The sequence below is a fragment of the Bemisia tabaci genome, chromosome 1, assembly GCF_918797505.1.
Source record: "Bemisia tabaci chromosome 1, PGI_BMITA_v3".
Taxonomy (NCBI): Eukaryota; Metazoa; Arthropoda; class Insecta; order Hemiptera; family Aleyrodidae; genus Bemisia; species Bemisia tabaci.
Window position 1 is genome coordinate 28,966,819 of NC_092793.1, and position 27,408 is coordinate 28,994,226.

Below are 27,408 nucleotides of genomic sequence, written 5' to 3' on the forward strand. Positions count from 1 at the left end.
GTTTTTTCTGACGGGAATCTCAAATTTTTAGTCTAACATCTAAAATTCATAAATCACAGATGGCGGACCGTCCTAAAATAATATATGTCGGTTTTTGTGAAGTACGTATGTAAGGGTATTTTTTGGCGGGAAGTTCGAATTTTTAGTCAAATTTTCAAAATTCAAACCACTATTGGACTTACTGCCAATCAGAAAAATTTTGCCAAAAAGCATACCTTTTTGCGGTAATAAGATTATTTTTTCCAAGAAAAATTCCACTGAAAAAACGGGTAGTGACTAGTGAGTGAGCATGGTATCTCAAGGTTATGAAAAGAAAAGAAGAAAGAAACTGCAAGGCGGTCCAACAAATGTGAACTGGCAATGTGTAAAAAGAAAAAATTATCTAAAGAAAACTGAGACGTATAAAGAGTAATAACAAGAATATCAAAGGTGCTTTAAGGCACTCGATCTCCGAAGCCCTAATCCGGCTAATAACTTGAAAGTATACTAAGGAAGGAGTCGAAGTACACTTTTCTGCAGAGAGTTAAAGCTTCCGATTGAATCGATTTGAGTCGTCGAATGACCTCAATCGATACGCGTCTATCTCAGCGATGACATATATCGATCCAATCGATTTCATCGAGGAGCAGCTGCGCGGAAGTTACGACTCATTTCTGGTCTCCGGTTCGCGTCGCACAGTGGATCGAGTCAATTAGAGAGGTCGGCCCTGAAATTCATGACTAAAACTGCAAACTTTTATGTTGATTTCGTCACATTTTAAATTTAGAGGGGTGCTTTTGGCAGAAAATTTTACGAGGAAACCAATGGAGCCCATTTTTAGGAGCGCAAAGCTCTATATAAACCGAGTTATAAGCGTTTAAAGCTCACAAATTTTGTCCGGCCTCTCCCATTGACTCGCTCCACCGTGCGTCGCCGAGAAAATGATTAAAGTAAACTACCGGCCGAACGCAAACGTCGTCGATACTCAACGAAGCTCGTCGCGACAAATTGGGTGCCGACAAAGCCAGATTTCTCGTCGGAATTTTTTCTTCCTGCAATTTCTCGGTGAGAAAAACGACGAATTTGCTTCGCTATCTACTAAGTATGTGGGTGCAGTGGGTCGATCGGGGTACTTACGAAAGTTTTACTGCAATTTTATCGAGACAACGCGTATCTTCGAACTGTAGTGTGATGCTGGAGCAGTAAAATCAACACGTTAATTGAAACTGCATCTCCGGAGCCGTAGAGGGCACCAAGCGCCGCACAGTGGATTGAGTCAATTAGAGAGGTCGGACATGAAATTTTTGACTGAAATTACAAATTGTAATGTTCATTTCGTCACATTTTAAATTTCATGGGGTACTTCTGGAAGAAAATTTCGCGAGGAAACCAATGGAACCACTTTTAGAACCTCAAAGTTTCGTCCAAACGGAGTTGTGAGCTTTTCAAGTTTCTTAATTTTGTCCGACCTCTCCTACTGACTCGATCCACCGTGCGCCGGTGGCAGGTCCCAATGGCGAATCCCTCGTTTATCGCATTCCAGTCCCGGATTCTTTGAATTTGAACCCTTTACATTGCAAAATAAACGGGGTCCTTTTTGTTCCAGGATCTATTCACGGTATCACTATTTTTTCATTTTTTCACTTTAAATACCCCTGAGGGCAGTGAAGATTTTTGAAAATTGGCAGCATTCTTGGTAAGGCCAATTACCTCACCTACAATCGATATTTTTAATGATCGATGTTTTATACCTCGATGCCTGAGGGGGTTATCCTATGTTTGCCAAGTGAAAAGGATGTACAACTCACCCCTCTTGACAACATTCATTCAGTTTTGCCACATTGGTATCGGCGTTTCCGCGTATCTCTCCGTCCTAACCGAGTCGGTAGAGAGGTTGTAAATATGATCCACTTTCTGTAGGGGTTGTGGAATCGAGGACGTACATGCCCCCTTGCCCGTTTGGCCTTCTAGGGGTTGTGAAATCGTGGACGTAGATGTCCCCTTGCCCGTTTGGCCTTCTAGGGGTCGTGGAATGGAAGACGTAGATGTCCCCTCGCCCGGCAATACAGAGGGAGGGTTGGCCCCTACGTCCAACTCTTCCACTCTCTTGAATGAAGTTATACACGGACATAGGGTGCCCGAAATGGACTGTCCCAATGCAGTGTGGGTTGTCCACCCCAAGGGAGATTCCTTTCCTTCCCCCCCAATTAAAGGTGATGCCCCCAAATTGTAGTGTAACACACTCACTGTATGATGGCCCTTTTGGTTTTGGAGGGAAACGGGCGTGGAAGGAAACTCACTAGCTCCGCCTCGCGAGATGTATCGCGGAACATTTACTAAATTTTGAAAAATCAAAGAATAAGGAACTAACTATCAACTATGTTTAGTACTTAACTTTGTTAAGCTCATTAAATAAACTTTAAATTGTTGAAATGGGAAGAACTGACTAAAATTTTTATATTTTTCAGCACTCTCAATGACATGATGATTATTCATGGACTGAGTTTAGCCGGAAAGAGCCTACTTTTAATTATTATTTTACAAGCATCAAATTCTTAATTGGTTTCCCTGTAAAAATAGGACCATACTTTTACATAAATTTCTATGTGATTTGTTTCTTTTTAGGGAACTTGGCGTATGAAAAGGTTTATCAAATCAGAGCATGCATTAATAAATAGAGCAACTGGGGATGATAATTATGGAGTATTACGTATTTCAGGCAGATTCTCTATTTCGTGGTTTTACTCATGAATTTGGGATTTTGGTGTTCTTTTTTTTCGGGTTGTCTTCTTAGAGGCTTGGTTGGAGGAGGCAGAGGCAAGCTGTACTTCTTAATTATTGGGCATTACAGTTATTGATTTCGGTTTTCTCTTTTGTTGGATTGCTTTCTTAGGGGCTGGGATGGAGGAGGCAGAGTGAACTTAGTTCTTCATTGATATTGGGTTCTTCGAGGATGACCCTGGGGCTATCTAAGTTTATAAAACTGTTAAGAAAAATTTTCTGAAATCAAGGGAAACTTTTTCACCTCCCTCCCTACAAACCAAGGCAAGAAAAAATGTAAAAGACAGAAAAAAAGAAACAGCTAGTATAGTAGGTAAAGGATACGAGGAACACTGAAGTGCGTCTGAATGAAGGGTTGGCCATTGTCAACTGGAAAATGAGAGCAATTTGAGGAACCTATACAAATTGTACATGATAAAGCTCTTCTGCCCAGTTCCTCATATTTATTCCTGCGCCAGGTCAGTTGGCGCAAAGCCATAGTGGCGAGAACAGTGGCAAGTGTTGTTGGAACGACGCTTCAACTTTTTCTATGTCCTCTTGAGGAATGATGTAAGTTAGTATATTGACACTTGAGGTTGCCTCAACAAACAGGTTTTGACACACGGTGAGGCGAGGCTTATGGGACTATCTCCTTCTTTTTTTCTTTTTTTTTAATATTGATTCAATGTAAACTACTGAAACAGCATTGTATACAATTCCTTTAAGATTATTAAATTAAATACACAAAATACAACAGAGTAGTATCTTATTTACATACTAATAATGGATTATTAAATTAAATACACAAAATACAACAGAGTAGTATCTTATTTACATACTAATAATGCTTATCTCCTTCTGGGCAACTATTCTAACCCCTAAGCACCCATCGTGTATAACCAGTTGAATGAAGGCGTCTCTACCGCGCCGCGCGTCGCATCGCCCAATTTGTGGCCCGCGGCGCCTCTCACGCGTGATACCTTTAACGAGGAGCCTTTTCACCCACTTTAATTGCGTTTCGTCGTGCCGCTGACCGAGAAACTGCTCCGCTGGAAAACGCCGAGCCGAGTTTTCCGGTGTCTTGACGGGTCATCGATCAAAACAGAGCTCCATCACGGTGCACAAATTGTCGCGTCATTTATTTTGTACCGCGTCAACCGTGCGCTCCATCTTCGGGGAGGGCGCTGAAAAACTTCGCGACGTCACACTCCGCCATGAATAATATCCGCAAGTTTTTCACCGTGAAAAGTTGGTTCGAATTTCTGTGAATAAGTTGGATCGCGCCCGCGCCCCCACCCGGAAGGCCCGAACTGCTCGAGCCTCGATGTGGTCAGGTTATGCGGTAAAATGAGGATATTTAACGTAGGTTTAAGAGGGGGAAAATGCTGATTTCTCAGCACAATCTGGCGGATATGTCGAGTCTGGACACTCGTAATGACCGAGAGAGCAGTGTAACATGGCACAGGGATGATCAGGAAGGACCTGAAGATGGGAAATTTTCCCCAAGTGCCCATCGTCCATAAGAAAAACAGATAACTATAGGAGATCAGGGAAAAGGTAACATTTTCACCAACAAAACAAAATAAAAAATTATCAAATATGATTCCTGATAGGTAAAACTTACTATTTTTTTTAATAAGCATCCTTTTTACGGCACACCGTAAACCTTGTTGCTTAATCTTTAAGAGACGAATTCGCAAGCGATGATTTAAAAAAAAATAAAAAATAAGTCATTTTAGGATACCGCGTGAACATTTTAAGTTCTGAAAAACCTTTTTTAAATGTAAGGATATCATTTTTTTATGTTTGACAATTCAGATTTTATCAACATATTTTCGAAATACCGGTTTTTCTTAAAAATTAAAATGTAAAAAGAATTCTCTAATCATTTACACGCATTGAAAAAATGTGTGCGAATATTAAAATTTTGTGGTGCTTAAAGTGGTTTTTCATATTATCAGAAATAACTTCAAACCTTCGATTTTCTTTTGATGACTTTTAAACTTTTCAAACATGCTTTAAAAATCACTTTAGTCTCATCGCAGCTGTTTTCAACCCGGTTTCTACTTGGTAAGAAGTGAACTCGTTTTTCAGTAAAATCGTTGGGGATAAGTCTCTTCGCGGGACGAAGCATCCTCCTAACCGTGTCCCATGTGAGTTGGAATAATTTCATCCCTCACCCTGAGGTTTTTCTTTTATCTCGTTTTCGACTTACTCCATTTCTCGCTAATTCCAGTGCGTCACTTTGATGTTCTTGTAGCTGCGGTATCTTTGTTCCGTTCCGTTCTAAGTTTTATGCATTCCTGACTTTTTACGACAGTTGATGCCACAGTTTGTGAGATTTTCCTATGTGCAGCTCTTTGTAATGGGTGGGATATTTTTCTATAGAGTAAAAAATACGTGAGAAAAATCTATCATTCGTATAAAATAATGTCGTAACGTTCACGACTTGTCTAAGGTTGTTGTTATATTTTCTATTTTTCACTAATCTATGGTTTCCATTTCCATTTTTTTTTTCTGAGCTCCCTACAGATCTCAACCTCCTGAGAAAGATTTCACTGTTGGCGGGGTAAGTTGGTTTGGCGAGGTTTCACGGGTTTCCCCTATCACAAGAGGGGTTATTTTGTCCGTTCTCGTGGAATTGGCAACAACTAAAACCGTTAATCTATCTTTCTTTAATTTTGAACCCTTACACTCTTCACTCTTGTGTACGAGACTGCGGTTGGGCAAAATATTGTAAAATAATCCGAATTCGTCGGCGTTGTAGACATTTTCTGCCTCGTACTCTTCGAGAATCATGCGGTAGCACTTCATTTTTCCAGAAATTGACATCTTCCATAGGAGCATCTCTGACTCTCGCCGTAAATTTTTCTTAACTTCAGACCGTGTCTCCTTTTGAACCTGTCGCACCATCCGTTTGATGCACTAAAATGTTCGATCCCCAGACGAATGGCGATCTCTCAAGCTTTTTCCCTCAAAACCGGCCCATCGATCGGTATACACTCTGGCTCTGAGCCTGCTGAATCCACACTATCAACACTCGTTCCAAATTTGCATGTTTGGGCTTCTTCTCTTTTCTCGCCTTAGGAAGAAGTTTCTGGGCCATGCTTAGCCACTTCTATATTTTGGATAAAATGTCATTTAAAGTTGTGTACGGCACTTTAAATTTCAGAGCAATACCTTTTTTCGGACAGGTATGAGCAGCGAAAAATATAAGTTTGCTCGGACAATGCCTCGCAAAGAAACGTCTTGATTTTAGCACATGCATGGGTTCAGATTCTACGTCGAATCAGAGATTTTTCCTCAGTGCAAGGATCCATGAAAATAATGAATTATGAAATAGAAAAAACTGAAATTTCAGTTGGCAGGCGATAAAGTCCTCTGTGGAAGATCGGATGAAATGTCTCCTGGTAGTTTTCGGTGCGTTTACCGTTTCTTTGCAGCGCATGTCGAGGGCGATGGTGGCTTTGAGATGGCCATCTCCATTCCACGGCCAAAAGAGTCGTGCGATAAATATTCATTCCATCGCGACTAACCCACTTAGCACGCCATTCCGCCGCTCGGATATCGGGCACCTGATCCAGATCGAACACGACAAACAAAACATGACATGTAAATTAACTTTATAATCTCTAAGTGGTGGGCGGTTCAACCGCTCGGCTTTTCCACGCCTTGGAATCGTTTATTGATTTTTTAGCCCGTTATTGGATCTTTACGTGTAAACCACACGGTTACTCTAGTGGCTCTATACCCCGGACTTCCACTGACGGTTTGTGCTCTCCTCTTTCCTCCCAATATCTCGCTTGTTCTGCCTTACTAAGGAAAACGCCTTATGAACATTCGATAGTTGCCAAATTTCTCCGAATTAAACATGCATTTTTGAGGAAAGTTTGCATATTTTTCCTTGAAATTTTCAGATATGTTAGATCAAATGGTGAACAAAATGGGCTGAAAAAATTGAGGAAAAGTATTTACAATTTTCTCAGTCAATTCGTTTTTTTCTGGCTGCAAATATGGCAACGCCTGAAGACTCATACTGCGTTCTTCATTAGCACGGTAGTGTTCACGCTGAGGCGTGTTTGCTTGGCCTCGATTTATGCCCGCACGCTGCTTTCGAACGCCGCAAATTCAATTCAGTTATATCAAGTGGATTTCGGGTAGCCAGAGCTGTACTAGTTATTGAGTTGTATAGCTTTCATGGAAACTGGTTTATCGGTTAAATAAGTCGGAGTTTTTCGGCCATCGCTATCGTAAGGACTTTAGCAGAAAAATTAATGCGTAATTAAGATTTGTAGTGATATTGATATGTCATTGTAGTGATCAGGGGTAAAACTGTTCATGATAAAAGATTATCACCACTGTTTCCTCTGCAGTTCCCATACATCACACGATAATTATGTATTATTTCTTCTGCTGACTTCTGACGATTGAAATGACGGAAAGCCTCGCTTTATTTAACCGATGAACCAGTTTTTATTATTGAATTTTGGCCATTTGGCCAGAAAGCCATCGCGGTTACTTTAAGAATCTTCCGAGGTTTATCTTTAATGGGTCTTACTTCAATGTCGTGGGTCAGAATCCGTTATATAATGAAGGAAATACGGATGACAGCGAAAACCCATGTAGATACCATTGCAGAAATAGTACGTGGACTTTATGAGCAGAGCACACACTTTTGAAAAAATTGTAACTGTTTTATTAATCAAGATTAAGTATATAACTATAACTCACTTACTGTTAGCACACAATGCGAATAATATTTGTGCATTGATACCACATTTAAGCGAAGTTGAAAGTGGACATTAAGTTTGAGATGTAGTCAACGTGCCTCTCATGTCAGAAAACTGAAAATCTCGAGCTTGGTAGCAGAAAATTCAGGAGGCTGCGCTGCACTGCTGATAGACCCAATTAGACCCGAAACGCTTCTTCAGTTGTCTTCCTGAATGGTCGTAACTTGTTGTTGACCAAACAGTGAATCTCTTCGAGGGTAAATTTTTTGCTTGAATGAACTTCTTCCTTCTGTATTGAGATTTTAGTTTTCTGAAATGAAACGCACGCTGGCAACATCTCCAACTTACTGTTCGTACGATTCGTGCGTCTACCGCGATCAATTTGTGAAAGATGAAAATACTGATGGAGAAAAAAAGAATAAGATTAAACCATTAGTGGGCCACTAATTTAAATTTATAGACAAAGAAAACGAAATAGATATGAGAGGATCCTATTCGTGGAATAAGCGGGTGGTTGCAATGGGCAAAAGAGTAGGTAACAGACTAAGTAACGGCAGTTCACGAGAGACCCTTTAGTTAATCCATCAAGGTGGAGAAATGGTGCTGGGTCCACACCATTTCGCGGGGAAATCAAAGCCAAGGAGTTCCAAAAATTAAAATTAGAGTTGTAATTAATTTTTTGAGCTCTAATGCGCACCAGTACAAAACTGAGGGGGGAGAGCGTTCAGCTCAGGCAGTTTGCATAGGAATATTAAGTTGGAGTCACGTCGAGAGATCTATACCGGTTTTGGGCCTTTTTAGACCTCATCAGTAGATCACACTCGGCAGTGAACCCAACTTAACATGCCACCTTGTTACATACAGTTTCGGGCCACTTCTTAGTGTTTTTTTCCTTCAGTTAATCCATCATTTACCCCCTTAGTCCATAAGAACCATCCAAATTGACCAATAGGATCGCTGTATATCCTTTTTGTCTTATTTGTCTATCGCTTTGTCTATCAATTTCAACTATCAGCCCGGAGGATAGGTAGATAGTATCCTAGGAGTTTTGAACAATTTTTTTCTATTTTCGCTGAGAGTCCGGCTTTTATTTGCATGCAAGTTCAAGCGATTTCCCTTCCGAGCATTTCTTGGCAGACGAGAGCGGCTCCAAACCGGGGAAAAGAGCAGTCATGTCCAGCGAAGTCAGAGCCTCTCGACGTTATTTCGCCCGGTTTTTTCCGGTCTCTAGAAGTTCGTCGACCCCCGCCCCCTATCACTCGAAGCCCCCTCTTCACTCTCCACGAACGTTCTATGCGGTCTTATCGCCCCTCTCTTAACTACCTTTTTCCATTTGAAACAATTTCCTCCCCCGCCTTTTGGCGCACTGCCTATTTTTCACCTCGGGCGCAATTTGTTGCTGCCATACCTGCGGCGCCACGTGGTGAGAAATTCCGGAACTCTACGTGGCGGTCCCGCGGTAAATTCCGACGAACGCGGTCGGAGATGGCAGCGCCAACTTTGTCTCAATTTGTAACGTGCGTAAATGGAGTATGTGCTCGTCTCTGTTGCCCTGCCGCGCAGTGGCGTGGCGTGAATTACGATGTATCGATTGTTCTGCCATTTAAACCTATGGTAAAGAATCGATTATTAAGGTGTTCGCTGCGAACACCCTGTTTATCGATCCTTTTCCATAGGTTTAAATGGCATAACAATCGATTTATCGCAATTCACGCCACGCCACTGCTGCCGCGAAACCGCTCTCGAATCCCTCGCGGTTATTGTCTGTGACCGGGGAATCTTCCGCGCGCAACAGCACCTATGTTGTGCGTCTATCTTATCAGCACGAGACAGTGAACCTGTTCCTTCCAAGCGGAACGCTTCCCACTTTTCAGTGGGTTTAATTAAAAAATATTTTGACCCAGTCTGTCGGATCTTCCGTTATTTATGTATTCTCTGAATATTTTGGCCGTGTCAGGGGCTACCGTAAGGGAAAGGCAGAGATAATCTGGAAAAACATGGATTTTGAAAGGCCACTAATTAGAAGTGCTGGAAACTTGCGGATTTCTCTCTCAAGATGCGGAAATAAGAGATGAAGCCTTATATTGACCCTTAAAACACGCTCCTTCAGTCTGGCACTGTAACGGTGGATCATCCTGTATAAGTTGTTCCGGAATAAAGCTATACACGCGATGGTCTTTTTGGCATATATGATCTCCGTCTCATTCGCCGGACGCGATTCAGTTTGAAAATACCGGCCGACCGCTGCTCTCTTTTCGTACATGGGTTGTAAAGATTAGAAATAAATAAATAAATGATTAAAAAAGTAAATAAAACATAAAGTGAGATTTGCAACGTCGCAATCGAGGTTGCGCATTTCTCAACCTCCGTCATCGGCTTGCTGTTCGTGCACATTGCATCAGGAGAGAATCTTGAGCAGTGGCGCGCCTTCAATTCAATGCGACACCTCTCGCATTGCCGCAGAGTTAGTTTAGTTGCGTGACCTAACTTAACCTAACCCGAGTCTTCAGTGGTTGTCACACGCCTGCCTTTGCGACGGATCTAACTCGGACGTTGCATCATTTATAAAGTTGATCTATTCCGAAAGTAAACAAACATTTAAACACCTAAAATACATTGATGTATTACTGATTTTCTTTTAAAAGTAAATGTGAAAATCTTACGTTTTAAAGCGTATTTCGTCCCAATATTATCGGGAACTTAGTTGAGGATCCCGGATTGAAGCTTGGATCACTCGTCATAAGCATACAATTGTATGCTATTAGTGGTTCAGCGTAGCCATGTAGCGCCCACAGCGGATGTGATTATTATCGCGTTTTTCTCCTCACCCGCCCTCATCCGTTGCAGATGTAATAAATTATCGATCAATACGTCAGGTGTCCATCCATGTTGCCTCTAAATTCTACCAGGTCTGCTGTTTCATCGGGTTCACCTCACACCCGAAAGTGTACTCTTGACAATCGCGTTTTATATATATCGATAACCGCAAAAATCATGAAAATCGGCGCGGGAGAATTCAAGAACGAACTGTAACAAAAATGAACTTCACCGGTAAAAAAACATTGGATCTAGAGTCCAGACTCTTGAAAACATTGACAAGAAAAAGGACTCTTGATTCAATCAGATTTGGACGGAGTTAAACAGAAAGGAACCAAGCCACATCGGGATCGAACCGAGAAAAAGAGATTTAAAGTTTAGCTCCTGCATAAGCCTCAATGTAAAAGTTAAACTGAAAGTTCAATTTCTGCAAAATTTGCTCCAACACAAATTTTGAATTTTTGGCGATAGCTAGTAGAGCAGTGGTTGAGTTCAAAACCACTCATAACTCAATTTTTTCCAAAATGTGGGTTGGTTCCTTTCTGCTTAACTCAGTCCATTTAAGCTTAAATCAAAAGGAAACCCGCTCAAACTAAGAGGCTTGGTTCTTGATTTAAGCTAGATTCTGATTGAATCAAGAGTACTTTTTCTTGTCGATGTTTTTAAGAGTCCGGACTCTAGATTCATGTGTTTTCTTCCAGTGTTTCATTATGTTTAAATTGGAGAATTCAAAAGATCATCGCGTATCATTTGAAATAAAAACCTGAATTGTATTTCCAAAATCTGAATGAAACGGGTTGATTTAAGAACCATCCAAATATCGATAGCATTCAAAAATCGTGGAAATCGCCCCATTAGAACACTAGAACAAACTGCGACTAATAATTACAATTTAGGGGGTCTGAGAGCTCATTAATGAAGTTGGGTGGAGTAGGGGGATGAAGTTGTTATTCGTATCTTAGTAATATAAATTGAGAGACCAAAATACAGAAGTTAGTAGATACTATTGACGGTAAAACTACAAAAATGCGTATCTGGGTTGCGGTGTTTTAAAGTCTCAGCTGCTGTTTCAATTTTTACGAGGAGACCGAACCAACATCATTGTTTGTAATTTTTACAGAATATTATTTTATAAGAGACGAGTAATCACTGAAATTTTCAAAAAATGATGCTCCGTAGGTTTCGACGGAAAACTGAGTATGGCTGGAAGTCTGCAACGCTGCAAACCGAGGTACGCGTTTCTGCAGTGTCACCATCGATAGCAATACTAATTGAATCAGTGAGAACGAAAACACACCAACTCGAAAAAATGAAAATAATCAAGACCCACGCAAAACTGCACAGTACTTGAAGAAGTTGGCTCAAGAAAAAGATTTTTGGTTCCGAAAGACAAGTACTTAAGGACGATTCAAAGGTTCAAGTTGGAATAGATGCGTCAACTTCAATGACTTTGATGAAAACTGACTCTCTTTAATGAAAATGGAGCATTTTTGAGTTACCGAGTTGGTGTGTTTTCGTTCCCACTGATTCAATTAGCAGTACAGAAGGAAATGTAGAATAATATATATATTAATCATCAGCAATAGAGAAGGAGAGGTAGAATAATATATTCCTAGAGATTGAGGGCCCAACCGTGCACTACAATGACGGCCCTCCTTGCAGGTCAGGCTGCGAAGCCGGAACGGTAGCCTATATTATTGGAACGATCTCACTGAGCTCGCATTGAGTCGTTGAGATATCATGAACTCTATCTTCAAACCCAGAGTGGTTTGGCTAAGAAAGAAAGATCTTAAGTTGTCGTGTCTCTGTATTTCCAACCACTTATTTTAATTCAAAGAAAACGCTGATATGCGCCGTAACTGAATATCAATATTATTTTTTACGATGCGAGAACCCAGGATCTTGAAATCGCGGTTCGCAGAACGAGTAAGAGTCTCGTTCTCCGCTCTTATCTCCGGGTTTTATCCGTCAGACATGAGCTTTTTCCGACCCGTCGTGTCTTGTCTTCATTCACTCCGTCCTTTTTCTACTCTCTCCTTCGTCTTGCCCCATATTTCTTTGGGAAGCTGTTTATTTCCTTGCAAAAATCGCACTGTAATTTGAGCGTTGTCAAGTCTGTGAGTCGTATCCTTCCACGACCACTTTGTTCATTCACCGCAAGCATTTATTATGACGTGAAATTTTTCGAGTGACATCTAGCTCAACAGAGAAGTTTGTGGTTACATCACTCGTTTCACGGCGTATTTTGAAGGGGCATTTGGGAAAAGAGCACATGTTCACCCGGTGTTGCTTTGAAGTTGTGCACCTTCGCCGCACTTTTAAACTCGCTGAATTTTGCCCAAAATATTCAGGAAGATCACCTCTTGAAATTGAAAGTAGAGGACAATCCTCATGAAGATGAATGTTCCTGATTGACAAAAGAACGTATGGGCAGCTTCAACCTTAGCAATGTTTACTGCATGCCTTCTTTTCCCGAATGTTTCTTCGTTTAGGTTTTTTGTAACTCTGAAAAGCCGACAGCGATTGAATCCATTAAGCGCTCTTAACGCTATAACGGCTTATTGTCAATAGCTAAAATTATAATCACCATACAAATTTACTGAAGATGCAAGATTATTTTCTTTAAACTAATTCGGTAGTTTTTCCCCTCTACTTTTTCATGTCAGCACTAGCCCATCGGTTGAAGCTCGCGAATGATAACTCAGATGGCAGTAAAGCTTTCGTACATTTTACTGCATTCAATGTCGTTCATAGCAACCCTAGTTAACAGTTGCGCGCTATCTTTCCTGAAACATTGTGCAAAAATGTAACCAATAGCATTACTGCCAAATTTGTAAACACCTCAAAGTGAAACGCATGCATATAGCCTAAAAGTGCAAAATGACAGTGTTGAGACCCATCTCAGAAGTTCTAACACCTAAATGAAGAAACCTTTGTCGTTCTCAAGTCGCAAAATATAAGTGTGAGAGTTGTTACCCACATTTCAGAAGGATTTCGTTGTTATACATTTGAGCAATCCTAAGTGTATGTCGTTCGAACAGAATTAGTTCAAATGTAATCCGGCAGAGAGTGCTGTTCGAATCGACATTCAACAGCAAATCAGAAGGAATAATGTGTGGGTTGCTTTGCTGTACGCGTTAAAGATCTCAACAGAAAGAACGTCTCGTTATAGCAGGATAAAGAAAATCCATCAAATTATGGGTACCTTATAGTTTTTTTTTTATATTTAGAGGACCGGCAATGTCGTAATACATTTGAATGTCGCATTTTTTTTGAAATTGAAGCGAAATCAACGCGATTAGGCGTTTTGTTGATTTTGGCTGTTTGAATAGGGGATGAACATACCTTTGTTTCAGTTACCTTGATGCCAAGTGTACCTGGTCGCCTTTATCTCCCGTAGTCAACAGCCCCATTCCATCAAAGATAAAAACACTGATAGGAAAATTTGATCATATGAACTGTAAATTAGATGTTCTACATCAGCCGTCTTACTCGGCTCATGTAACCGGACTCTTAGTTGTAAAAACCTGTCCTCGGCACATTCAACCGAACGCTTTAAGTAAAATAAACCAAACCAAACTATGAAGAACGCTCGGTTCCCAGCACCGAAAGTCCGGTTACATGATCGGAATACGACCGAAATGAGACACCGTAAACTTACAGTTCATACCGCCGGACTCTATTCCTCAATGTCGTTAACCGCACTGAGAAAAAATTATGATTATAATTACCATATTAGTAGTGTTCAATATGAACTCTCAATTAGTAGTGGCCATAACCAATAATAGTGATATTTTTACTAGAGCAATCGTAATTTTACAAGTGTGCGGAAGTAAAAGTACCATTTAATGGTAAAAATATCTTAATTAATGGTTATGGCAACGACTAATTAAGAGTTCATATTGAACACCACTAATATAGTAATTATAACCATACTTTTTTCTCAATGCGGCAGCGCGGCAAACGTCATCACTGTCTCGACCGCAGAATGGATACAAAGATTATTTTGATGAATCGCTCATGTGTGGCGTCTACTGGCGGGAAAGCGGGGGACTGGGGATGGAGATGGTAAGCGGGGGTACAGCACGCATCACGAAAATGTAGGTCAGCGTCCCTCCTTTATAATTTGATGAACCTCGAATGGTCAAACATCACTCACGGCTCTGCGCGCCATGATTGAAGAGGTCGCCTTTGCCCTCCTTTCTTGCGTGCAACCCTCAAGATGCACTATTGCATAGGGAAGGTCATTTTGGTGCCAGGAGCCATCATGAAACGCTGAATGTGATGTAAGGGCGGCAGCCTCCAAGTTTGTGAGATATACATATTATGGGATCAAAAAGCCACTTTTGAAGAAACTAAGATAATAGCACCACCAAATATTGCTTTTGAAGTCGGGTCCTTGTATGAATACGAATCGGCAACAATTGAATTTCGGAGCTCAGAGAGAATCGACCCCCGAAAGTTTGGATAATTCTCAAATAGTGGAGCTAGATTGGGTGGGTTCTTCCTGGGAGGAGACAAAAGGGACGCCGAAAAATGTTGGACTGGACGACTGGATTTTTGGTTGGTCTCACGTTGAACCCAAGAGGAGGAGAAGAAAGGTTGCTCCTTCTCATCTCAATGCATCACATAGTTAAGTCTAGAACTTGACAGCTTTTGTGGATAATTTTTGTTGTATGACTAAAAAGAACAACTCACCAAAGTTCATTCAACGCAATTTTACCGCATGTTTCGCTCAGCCTTCGGTGATTTTGTGTCTCTTACGTTGCGTCTCTAACGTTGTGTCTCTTGCGTGTTTTTATCGTCTTTTTCTTTTCAGGTGTATGCAGCATTTTTTCGATGTTCATAACTGTAATTTTTCAAATTTTTTCAGCTGAATATATAGTACAATCCTTAACTTAGCGTTTTTCAGACCTTTTGAGTACCTGATTCTCCTAACAATCTTCGCAAATTGTGTTGCGCTGGCCGTCTACACGCCTTATCCAAATAGTGACTCGAACAGGACGAACGCCTGTTTGGTAAGTGTTTGCTTAGATTTTCTTTCAACCGATACCATCCTTTACACTTGTATACATTCTCCTGTATATGGCTGCGACTCCTAGTAGTAACAATTCAAATTACAGACGTTTCCAAGAAAAAGTTGCACAATCTTCGCGACGTTCACATGCATGGGTATAAGGCGCCAAGTCGGAAAGGCCCTCATATGCCCTTGCTCTGACTGTGAGTCCAAAATTCATGCTCTCATTTGGATTTGAAATTGTTTTTGAAAAAAGAAAATTCGAATGAGGAATAATAATCGTGGGATAAAAAAAAGGTCCTTCCTGGAGACTCGAAGCAATGCGGTCAGCTCCGTGAATGGATCACTAATTCCAAGCGAACGCGGCTGAAACTGACACCAAGCCCGAGTACACAGCAAAAAAAAGCTGCGGTGGAAGTGGATTGTCGGGATGGAGAACAAAAAAAAAGCTCTGTAGATGTTTTAAGCGGCAAGCACCGATGCATAACACGAGACAAGGTTCGAGCCCGCGTCAATCATGCAAATGTGACCATCTCCATTGCCAAGTTTTTTGTTTAATCGCATTAGTCTTTCAAGGAATCGTCATCACAGCCGAATTTTCACAAAATATTTCAAAAAAGGTACATATTCATCAGTTTCATTTCATGTTTTCAACGCGTCTCTTCCCACTTCACAGGTGCAATTACGAAATAGGTTACAGGAGGCTTGAAGCTCTGCAGGCCTCTCTGTGTGGCTTATTCAAACTATCAACTAATCATTCAAACTTGAAAGTCTCATTTTCGTTCAGATTCGATCGATTGCCTACTCAGTATATCGCGCAATACAAAACAGTAGACAGTTAGGCCACCAAAGGAATACATCTGAAGTAAACTGCATGGTCTGTCTTTAAAATTGTTCAGTGCGTCAAAAGAAAGCCCAATAGCATCACTTCAGCCGAAAACCACGTATAGAAATGCGATAAGGAACTTACTGATCGAACAAAGCTTAATCAGGGCTCCTAATGCGACAACAATGGGAAATGTGACAGTGAAAATTTTGAAATGTGAGCTAGGTGCCCTTCCTCTGTTGCAAACTTTTTTCTTGAAATGTTCGTATTTCGAATAGATTTCTTTTTGAGTATCCTGCAAAATATTCACAGTTCGACATCACTGCGCTGTTTGTGAGCAGCCGGGGTGATTTATAGGAGGAGAGCATTGAGAGTACCGCCAAGTCTGATGCATTCTAGTTTAATCCTTGCACCTTCTCTCCTCGCAGCCTCCATTCTCTCCGCGCTCTCTCTTTTAATTTTTCGCCCGAGTGCGAACTAAAGGCACATCGCACCCTTTGCCCTTTTTTATGAATTTTTTCACACGTCTTAACGGTCCACTGATCTCGCGCTGGTATTGGCAGCGTTCGCGTTTTTGAAGTGCGGGATCGCTGTCGGAATACTCCACCCGCCTTGACTTTCTTTGATAACTATTCTGCCATGCTAAGGAAGAACGTCGTATGAGTCTTCGGGCGTTGCCGAATTTCCTTCGATAAAAACAGAACTTAGTGGGAAAGTCGTCATTATTTTTCCTCGAAATTCTCAGACAATTTCGTATGCAATTTAATCTAAAATATCTGAAAATTTCGAGGGAACCTATGCTTAAATTGCGTCCAAAAGGCACAATTTATCGAGGGAAATTTGGCAACTCTCGAATTTTCATACGGCGTTCCTCCTTAGCACTGCAGTATTGGCCGTAATTTTCTCTGGCATTTGTTCTCTGAGGATTGTCCTCAAGGGTAGGGTGTCCCACTTTGAGGGTCACCTCCGAATTTTGATGATGGTACCCTCTAAATCGTTGACCCCACTCATAAAAATAAGATTGCACCAAAGAAAAAAATTCTAAAAAAATTTTTAAGGGTTGCGCACGGCCAAAAACTACCCCCCGGAATAGGGCAAAATGCAGAATTTTGCCCATTTTGACGATTTTTTTAAACAACATTGTAATTGAGCTAGGGTTCTGAAAATTTCACAGTAAGAGCATATGTTAGGGTACTTTAAAGAAAAATTTTTGTTCATGTCATCATGCGTTCCCAATTTTTGCTAAAAATCTTCAAAATCGGCTAAAAACGCGATAATTTCAAGATTTTGTATTTTTGTCTCATGACGATTTTTTCAGCTGACAAAGTTAAATTAATCATGAAACGTACCATTAATTGTATCTTTATACTCATTTTGACCAAAATTCATACTTTACTTTATTAACCCCTCCCCCTCCCCCTTCTTTATAACCGTAAATTCAGCGTTTCCTAAGTTGCGATAGGTGCATGTGATTTTTTTCTTTTTTCCATTAAAGATGATACTTTTATTCATATTCTTACATTTTAAATGTCGACGTAATGTTTCATTAAAGTGGTACTAACTTATATACAATGAGAGAGCATGATGTGAACTTGTTTTAAAAAAAAAAATAATAATAACTTGTATTTTTGAAAAAAAAAAAATAATTTTACTAAAATAAATGGGAATGGACTCAAGCGCCAAACAATTAGAAACAGCATCATTCCTTTCTTCTAAAATACTTTCACAGAAGCTCCGTAGAAAAAGAAGAAACACCGACCCAATATTACTTCAAAACACGAGGTGAATCTTCCAAAAAAAAGTGGCAAGGTGCTTAAACAGTAGAGGAAATGCATGATTACTTCCTCTTTGAATACTTAACAACTGACGCTTCAGCGATAGTAACAGGACAGTTCATCCCTCTGTTTTCGAAACTGGGGCTATTTTTCGGCGTCAATTTGATCCAGCAGAAAGTAATTTGAAAGGACTTCAAAAAGTTTGCTTATTCAGTTTAAGATGTTCAATCTTTGCTGGTAAAAACCTCAGCTTTCAATTATTATTGCCCTTAAAGATGCGATTTGTATTTGAAAGCTGAGGTTTTTACCAGCAAAGATTGAACATCTTAAACTGAATAAGCAAACTTTTTGAAGTCCTTTCAAATTACTTTCTGCTGGATCAAATTGACGCCGAAAAATAGCCCCAGTTTCGAAAACAGAGGGATGAACTGTCCTGTTACTATCGCTGAAGCGTCAGTTGTTAAGTATTCAAAGAGGAAGTAATCATGCATTTCCTCTACTGTTTAAGCACCTTGCCACTTTTTTTTGGAAGATTCACCTCGTGTTTTGAAGTAATATTGGGTCGGTGTTTCTTCTTTTTCTACGGAGCTTCTGTGAAAGTATTTTAGAAGAAAGGAATGATGCTGTTTCTAATTGTTTGGCGCTTGAGTCCATTCCCATTTATTTTAGTAAAATTATTTTTTTTTTTTCAAAAATACAAGTTATTATTATTTTTTTTTTTAAAACAAGTTCACATCATGCTCTCTCATTGTATATAAGTTAGTACCACTTTAATGAAACATTACGTCGACATTTAAAATGTAAGAATATGAATAAAAGTATCATCTTTAATGGAAAAAAGAAAAAAATCACATGCACCTATCGCAACTTAGGAAACGCTGAATTTACGGTTATAAAGAAGGGGGAGGGGGAGGGGTTAATAAAGTAAAGTATGAATTTTGGTCAAAATGAGTATAAAGATACAATTAATGGTACGTTTCATGATTAATTTAACTTTGTCAGCTGAAAAAATCGTCATGAGACAAAAATACAAAATCTTGAAATTATCGCGTTTTTAGCCGATTTTGAAGATTTTTAGCAAAAATTGGGAACGCATGATGACATGAACAAAAATTTTTCTTTAAAGTACCCTAACATATGCTCTTACTGTGAAATTTTCAGAACCCTAGCTCAATTACAATGTTGTTTAAAAAAATCGTCAAAATGGGCAAAATTCTGCATTTTGCCCTATTCCGGGGGGTAGTTTTTGGCCGTGCGCAACCCTTAAAAATTTTTTTAGAATTTTTTTCTTTGGTGCAATCTTATTTTTATGAGTGGGGTCAACGATTTAGAGGGTACCATCATCAAAATTCGGAGGTGACCCTTAAAGTGGGACACCCTACTCAAGGGCCTCGATTCGAATGAAGTCTGAGGAACCTCTGTGGGTTTCTATAGTTTAATTTATTAAAATTTATTTAAAATTTATTAAAATTCCAAGCATTTCAATTGCACGGGCATTTGTACAACATACTGTATCTGTGATTCATGTCAAGATACAGGACTCAATAACGTAGAGCATGTGGCATATGATGCCTTAATGAAATTTTCAGGAACTTTACGTGAAATTGCGAACAAAATTACATTAAAAATTGGAAGAAAACATTCATATGTTTACCAAGAAATTCGTATTTTATCAAAGGATTTTTGGCAACGCCTGGAGGTTCATACGGCGTTTTTCCTTAGCACGGCAGAATAGGCAACGGTGGAGATTGGTGAGTTCGCAAAAGCCATTTGTTCGAGGTGCCAAATCAATAGGAGCCGTTCGACGCCGACCGACCCGACAGTGTCACCGGGCAATCAGTCCTCCGCAATCCTGCGACTCAATTACATTTCCTCCCCCTCTCCTTTCGATGCTCTCCTTTAATATTCTCACAGTTACTCTCTTTCCTGCCGGCCACTTTTTCGTTTGTCTAGGGTAATTATTTTATCGGAAGATGTCCGGAGGAGTGCTAGCTCGGTCATTCGTTGGTCGGTCGGAAACCGCAAAAACGCGAATGTCAGTTTGCAACGCTGTAAATTCTCTGTTATGTTTCATTTTCTATACTCCACGTTACTTCTTGAAAACGTCCCTACTACTTCTCATCTTTGTGGAGAATGTACTCATGAAATCGGACCAAAATCGAAAATTCTTCCGACAATGCCGGAATCACAAGCTGAATTTGGCAGCTGACTCTGGAAGTCCACAGTCATCGCTTAGCGGCTGAAATTTCGCAAATTCCAGTTACTTTCATCCAGATTTGTATCAAATCTATTCAGATAGTTCAGAAAAATCAGACGATATCCGATAGTCGCTGAGGATCGTTGCTCTTGCGTGACACGCGCAAAATTCAGGCATCGGAGCGATGACGTCCACATTCAAGCTACATTCAGCTCCCTCATTTAGCGTGTGATTCCGGCATAAAAAGAAAACGCCGATTTAATTCTCAGCCGTTGTTACATTTCCTGCGATAAAATATTATGTTACCGGGAAAAGTTGCCAATCTTCCTCTTCCAATTTTTTAGACAGTTTGGTGCGCAAGTTAATCGAAAGTGTCTGTCAGGGTGTCTAAAAGCACGGAAATAGTAATTATTTGTTAAGGGCGGTCCGGAAGCACTGGAAAAGTGCGGAAATTCCGCAAGAGGTCCAGAATTTTTGTCATTTTTGTCGCAATTTGAGCGAGAAATTCAAATTTCTGAAATTTCTTGAATTTCGTCAAATGAAGGTACTGAAAAAGTACCGAATTTTTTCTGTTGAAGAGGTACTGAATTTCTTAGGAATTTACTAAAAAAGCACCGTACAAGTTCTGACTTATGGCCAGCCTGTTTTAGTAGACACCCTGGTCTGCAGATTTCAAGAAAAAATATGCATACCTCTCCTCAAAATTACATGTTTTATCCGGGAAATTTAGAAACTTCCGTATGTTCTTACGGCGTTTTTCCCCAGCATGGCAGAATGCCCCTTAGCCGTATCCGCTCAACCCACTGTGATAGTATTTGCCACGTTATCCAGGGTGTTGAATGACAATGGAAATCGGATCGGAGTGGGCCGCCTGCCTTAGGAATTAAGACGTAGCCATCACTCACGAGTTAAAATGACAGGATAATATTAGGCTCCAGAATTGATGGGAATGCAATAAATATCGACGCGGTTAAGGGCAGATGGGGTGGACGGTCAAGAGTTCGGGGTGGAGAGAACCAGGGAATAGGGATGGAGAGCTCATTCGTTTGTGTAACAGGTGGATTTCATTTTGGAATAAGGAACCACTATCTCTGGCTCTTCTGTAAAAACGCCTTTCTGCATAGGGAAACTGATGGCACATATGTTGTTTCTATAATTAGCCAGAAATAGTGGACCCTATTGTAAAATATGGTCCAAGTGTGACTGGAGCATTGGGGTAAGCATGGAAACTTGCCATTTTTTCTCGCACCCTTTCCCTTTTTTATTTTTTGGAAGATTTGTGTACCGTGGCACAGTGGAACGAGTCATTAGAGAGGTCGGACATAAATGTTTGACTAAAACTGCAAATTTTTATGTTCATTTCGTCGCATTTTAAATTTCATGGGGTGCTGTCAGAAGAAAATTTCACGAGGAAGCCACTTGAATCACTTTTAAGACCTCAAAGTTTTGTATAAACGGCGTTACGAGCGTTTTAAGCTTCCAAATTTTGTCAGACTCCTATTGACTCGATCCACTGTGCGGCATTAAAGCTGCCTTTTCTTATTTTTCCAGTATGTACAGCTAAAAATGTCTGTCCATGGTTACTTTGAGCTCTATTTCCCGTATTAACACAAAATTTCGGTTACTTTTCCTACTTCTTCCTATAATTCTTTTACATTCTGCATCAAATGTAAGGAAGCATTTGGATCATCTAAATTGGATTTTTTATCAGGCTTACAAAACTGTATCAAAGTTCGTCCGCGGGCAGAACATCGGGGAGCGGGGAGTGTCGAGGCAAATGTTCCGTAGAAGTGTCGTCAGATAAGTTGGCATTATCCGTTTACATTCCATTTGCAGGCGACTGCGATGCAATCGTCCAATAGCGATCGAGAATTGACTATGTTCGCGATTGGGCTGCGGTCAATCCTCGATCGCTATTGGGCGATTGCATCGCGGTCGCTTGCAAACGCAACGTAAACAAATGCCAACTTATCCGACAACACCTCCAATCATTTTGGATGTGTCCGGACTAGCGTCACGATTGCGTTTTAAGTGGTGGGTTGGCTCCAAAAATCGGGGAAATCCCATTACGTAATGGGTTAGTTGCGCTGGTTGGAGAATCGTGTTTTGATGCTTGTCTCTTGTAGATTAGCTAAAAAAATAAGATCCGTCCCAACAGCAACTTTTTACGTGGAATATTAACTGAGATATCGCGTTTTCAAAAATTTGGTTAATGACATCATCCACCGTGCGGTAGTGACACCCTTGGTTTCTTCCATCTTGCTTCCATTAGTCAGGGAGACACACATTCGCACTGGGTACTCGACGTGAAAAAGCAAGATAGAAGAAACCAAGGACGTAGATGGCGCCATTAAACGAATTTTTCCAAGCGTGACACCGAGGTTAATATTGACGTAGAAAGTTGCCGTTTAGACGGATCTTATTATTTTTTGCCAATCTACAAGAATCAAGCATCAACACACGATTCTGTGATCAGTGGAACTGACCCATTTAAGGACTGCCGTGCCAAGGAAGAACGCCGCATGAACTTTCGAGAGTTGCCAAATTTCCTTCGATAAAATGTTCATTTTTTGAGGAAAGTCATGAACATTTTCCGTTGAAATTTTCAAGACTTTTCTATGGAATTTTTAGAAAAATTATCTGAAAAATCGGAAGAAAAACACTCATAAGTTCACCCGGAAATCCGTGCTTTATCCAAGGAAATCTGACAAGGCCTGAAGGCTCATACGGTGTTTTTCCTTACCACGGCAGCTTAGTACCCGTACTACGAGGCTTTTTCAATCGTGCAATTCACCACCTCAAAACTCCACTGATGCGGAAAGCGCGAATCCTCGAGCCAGTCGAAATTTTCCGCCGCCAACCCTACCGGGGGGGGGGGGGGTGGCGGCGAGGGTAGCTTGGGCAAGTGAGTCACAAGTCGTGGAAATAACGAGGACATCCTTTCTCTGCGAGCTTGGTTTCCCATAATTTACCCACTCGTTATCTGCGGCTGCGGCGGCGGTGACGGCGGCGGGGCCACCGGCAATCAATACTCGACGTTATAATTTCGACCCGCACTCTTACTTTGTCCTCCGGCTCGCCTCCCCGTCCCCGCTCCCGTCCGCGCAACGCCTCCACTCGCATCCCAGAGAACGGGTCAAATTCGAAAAAGCGCAGATGCTCAGAAGCGTATATGGGTCAAATTCGAAGAAAGCGTTCAGAAGCGTAAATGGGAATGGGTCAAAATCGAAAAAGCGCTGATGTTCAGAAGCGTAAATGGGAATGGGTCAAATTCGAAAAAGCGCGGATGTTCAGAAGCGTGAATAATAATGGGTCAAATTCGCATAAGCGCAAATGTTCAGAAGCGTAAATGAGAGTGGGTCAAATTCGGAAAAGCGCTGATGTTCAGAAGTGTAGATGGGAATGGGTCAAATTCGGAAAAGCGCAAATGTTCGGAAGCGTGAAAAGGAATGGGTCAAATTCGCAAAAGCGCAAATGTTCAGAAGCGTAAATGAGAGTGGATCAAATTCGAAAAAGCGCGAACGTTAAAAAAACAACGGGAGTCCCTGTTGGACTGATAGAACTCTAATTGAGTTGTAAAAATAACAGTGGTGCGGCGTGAATGATCGATCATCGATATCTCGCCATTTGAAACTATGGTAAAGAATCGATTACTAGGGTGTTCGCTGCGAACACCCTGATAATCGATCTTTTTTCATAGGTTTGAGTGGCATATCTATGGATATATCTCAAAGCACGCCACGTCACTGATTAAAATAAGTATTTTAATTTTTCGTTGTTAACCTGTATCGACGGTGTTGGTCCGCAATCATATATCTTGTTTGCGGTGTCTGAAAACCTCCACCTCTGTGTTATTTTTTTACATGAGAGCAAATTGACATCATTCCTTGAAGTTTTTGCAGAATTTTCTTCGCACAGAGAAGAAAAATCACGGCAGTTTCAAAGGATTGCCGCCGAGTACTTTTCCGTTTAAATTACAAATTATGACAGGAAGTCTGCGACGTCGCAAACCGAGTTGTGTGATTGCCGACTTACACCGTCGTCATGCATGTTTCCTTGAACAACTAAATTTATCGGCCCTTTTTACTACACGGGTAACAAAAACCTCTTGGACCAATGCCGCGGTGCGTTGACTTAAAAGTGCCGTTTCTTGTCGCCGGATTTTAGAGTCTTGAACTCTTGTTTCAAGCGGATTTTGCATTGATTCAATTTAAAATCCGCTTGAAACAAGAGTCCAGACTCTATAATCCGGCGACAAGAAACTGCACTCTTGAACCAAGAGGTTTTTTTTGTCAGCGTATATTTGCAGGATGAGTGAAGCTTGCTTCACTAGTTATTATTGGACTAAACAATATATTGGTAGTTTAATCTCCAAAATAGTTATTATTGAAAGCATAAGCTTCCACTTTAAATCGCATCGCCATCAGCCGGACATCATGCTCGTACTTAGTGCAAACGGCGGTGGATAAACGCGTAAGCTTACGAATCAATTAGATCGCACAGCTCACGCCCAATTAAGGACACACTCGCAAATCCAAGCCCCATTCAAATTCACATTTGCCTTAAGTTCTTGACTTCGGAACTCGAGAAGGGCTCCCTTGGTTTGAATCGAAGATATTTAGGTCAAATCTCCATTGAAAGAGATACCGCGACCGCGAGAGCCTCAATACTTACGGTCTTTTTAGAACGAACAATTTTGTACATATATATCCGATCGGTAAAATTTTTAAAAATCAATATTTTTACTGACTGGATCATGGCAAGTTTTTGAAGTATATTGGATTGAAGTCTAATTTGATGTCACAGGTTCATCTCTAAAGTGAGCTTCCTTATTTTATACTTTGCGAACGCAAAGAGATGAATCGAATGATGAAAAAGTTGAATACCATGCATACTCTCAGCTTAAAAAAAGCCCTATCTTTTGAAAATTGAGTGTAAGGAGTTTACCAGAATTCTCAATTTTACCAGAACTACCCACCGTGCTACGTCACCGCGTGTCCATCTTCTGGCGCCCTTGCAAATTGCACCAAACTTATTACACAGACTGATTTAGTGTTTAGGTCATTATTTCGACATTCGACCAGTCGATTTGCAATGACCGCAATATTCAACGGAAATATGCAATACTTCCAACTAAAAAATTGGAAAATAACCTTACATCCGAATTCTGTGTAAAGATGATCATGGAAATTCATTATAATTTTGTTATCATCAAATCATAAATCATAATTAATACAGCTTGTTTATTTTTTTAATTCTTCCATAAAAATTATTCGTTTGCCAATTATAATCCTAGCTTAAGCACACTTAAACTATGCGGTCAAAACTGCAACAGCGGCAAAGGAAAAGTGATAAGACCATCGTGGAGGCTACTTCAATGTTAATCTTCCGTCGCATTGCTAAGCGCAACGATACAACTATTCGCACTCTACGGAATGCGTGAGGTATCACGCCAAAACTGAACACGTTTTCGAGACTGCCGACTTTCCAAATCGGGATTTTTGTGTCGCGCGCATAAATAGGGTGTCTACTAAAGCTGGCTGGCAAATATTAAGTACTTTTTCAGTATGACGTATCCAATACAACGCATGAATTCCAGTTTCAAGAACCGCTTAGATGTATTTTACCACCCATTGCGTAGGTAGGACAAAATTTTGTGTTTTTTTTTTTGTTATGAGAAAAGAAGATAAACAGTCCATTCCATGCCCAAATTGGCATTATCATCTGTTAAGATGAGGGTTCGCTTTAGTTTAGCAATGGTTTTCTTCGACCAGAGTCATAGTGTCCCTCCCATTACCTGCAGACCTTAGTTCATGAGATCCAACTTCTCAATCACGTAGAGTGAGATATCACTACACTGTCCCAGTTTTGCCAGCTGTGGCATCAAGTGAATTGGACGTATTTCTGCCCAACGGAAGTATGTGCACTGTTAAAAAAAATTAGCTCAGAGCACGACCTATATAAGGAAGTCGCTCGGAAGTCACTCATCGCTCAGGGCCAATTTCCACGGAGTTGAAAATCTCCGACGTAAGTACGGAAATGCTGAGCTAAAGTAACTCAGGCATAAGGACGGGCTGCGTCGCTGGCGACTGCCCTCCCCTTACCCCTGGCATCCGTCTCATACCCCGATCCGTTCCCCCCTCTCCTCCCCTCCCTCCTCCCCTCCCTCTCCTCCCCTCCCTCTCCTCCCCTCCCTCTCCTCCCCTCCCTCTCCTCCCCTCCCTCTCCTCCCCTCCCTCTCCTCCCCTCCCTCTCCTCCCCTCCTTCTCCTCCCTCCTTCTCCTCCTCCCTCTCCTCCCTCCCTCTTCTGCCTTTCCCTTCCACCTGTAACTGCAATGTATGTTCTTTTTTTTTTTTGAAAAGATGTGAAGTTGTACTGCAAATCAAATCATGTTTGAGGAACTTTCGGGCCAATATCCCACAAATTCGGAGCCAAAGTGTTTTTTGAGTTGCAAACACGCTACGGAAAATCAATATTTGTCATAGCTGAACAGCTGTCTCCAGTAATTTCGAAAACGCTTTTAGACAAAGAAAAGTTTTGTAGATATTAAGTATTTTGTGAACATAAATTCAGTGTAAGCTTAAAAAACAAATATACACGATAACAGAATTCTAACTTTACTGGACGCCACGCCATACCCGTATAATCAGGCTTTGATGCCCAAAAGTATCATACGAGCTAAAAAGAATAAATGACAATTTCGTAGAATTATACTGCAAAATTTTATTCAATACACCTGAGGTTTTTCGGCATACAGTGCCATCTCCAGACGCATAACGAACCTTCACCAAGGAAACTACAGATACTTGACAAGGAAGTACAACTAAAAGCAAATAATACATTAATGGGAGCAACATGATGGTTTTAAATAGGGAATAATCTAAATAAACTACCATGCACATGCAAATCAACAAGCGATAAGGAATGAAGCGATAAAAGAGAAAGAGATACAATTTTGCAGTATAATGGTACGAAATATGTATTTTTCCTCTTAAACCTAGTTTCATAAAACTGCTGCCCTTACCGGCGTTTTCAAAATTCCTGGAGGTAGGCTATTCTACTAGGACGAATTTTTATTTTCCGTCGTGTTAGGAACTCAGCGAACACTTTGGTATGGGATCCATGGGGTATTATCCTGGAAAGCCTTCAAACAATATTTAATTTGCTGTACACCTTCACGAGTCGCAACTAATCACTGTTCACGCAAAAGCCACTGGCTGGAGACTGACGCCGTCGCAGTCGTGAATTCCAGAATGAGATTGTAACGGCCAATGCGCGTTGATGATGCGCAGAAAATTATAGCTCT

General features: G+C 40.7%; 1 protein-coding gene across 10 annotated transcripts in view; it reads left to right on the forward strand.

Moving 5' to 3' along the window:
- Ca-alpha1D (Ca[2+]-channel protein alpha[[1]] subunit D) overlaps positions 1-27,408 on the forward strand; it is a 286,209-nt gene that overhangs the window by 170,613 nt on the left and 88,188 nt on the right. For all 10 annotated transcript variants that reach the window (XR_011899720.1, XM_072299452.1, XM_072299460.1 and 7 more), the window contains exon 3: positions 15,199-15,304. Coding sequence is in view for 9 of the 10 variants with exons in the window: in XM_072299452.1 (XP_072155553.1) it covers positions 15,199-15,304 (106 nt within the window). In the remaining variant the exon portion in view is untranslated. The remainder of the gene's footprint in view (positions 1-15,198; positions 15,305-27,408) is intronic.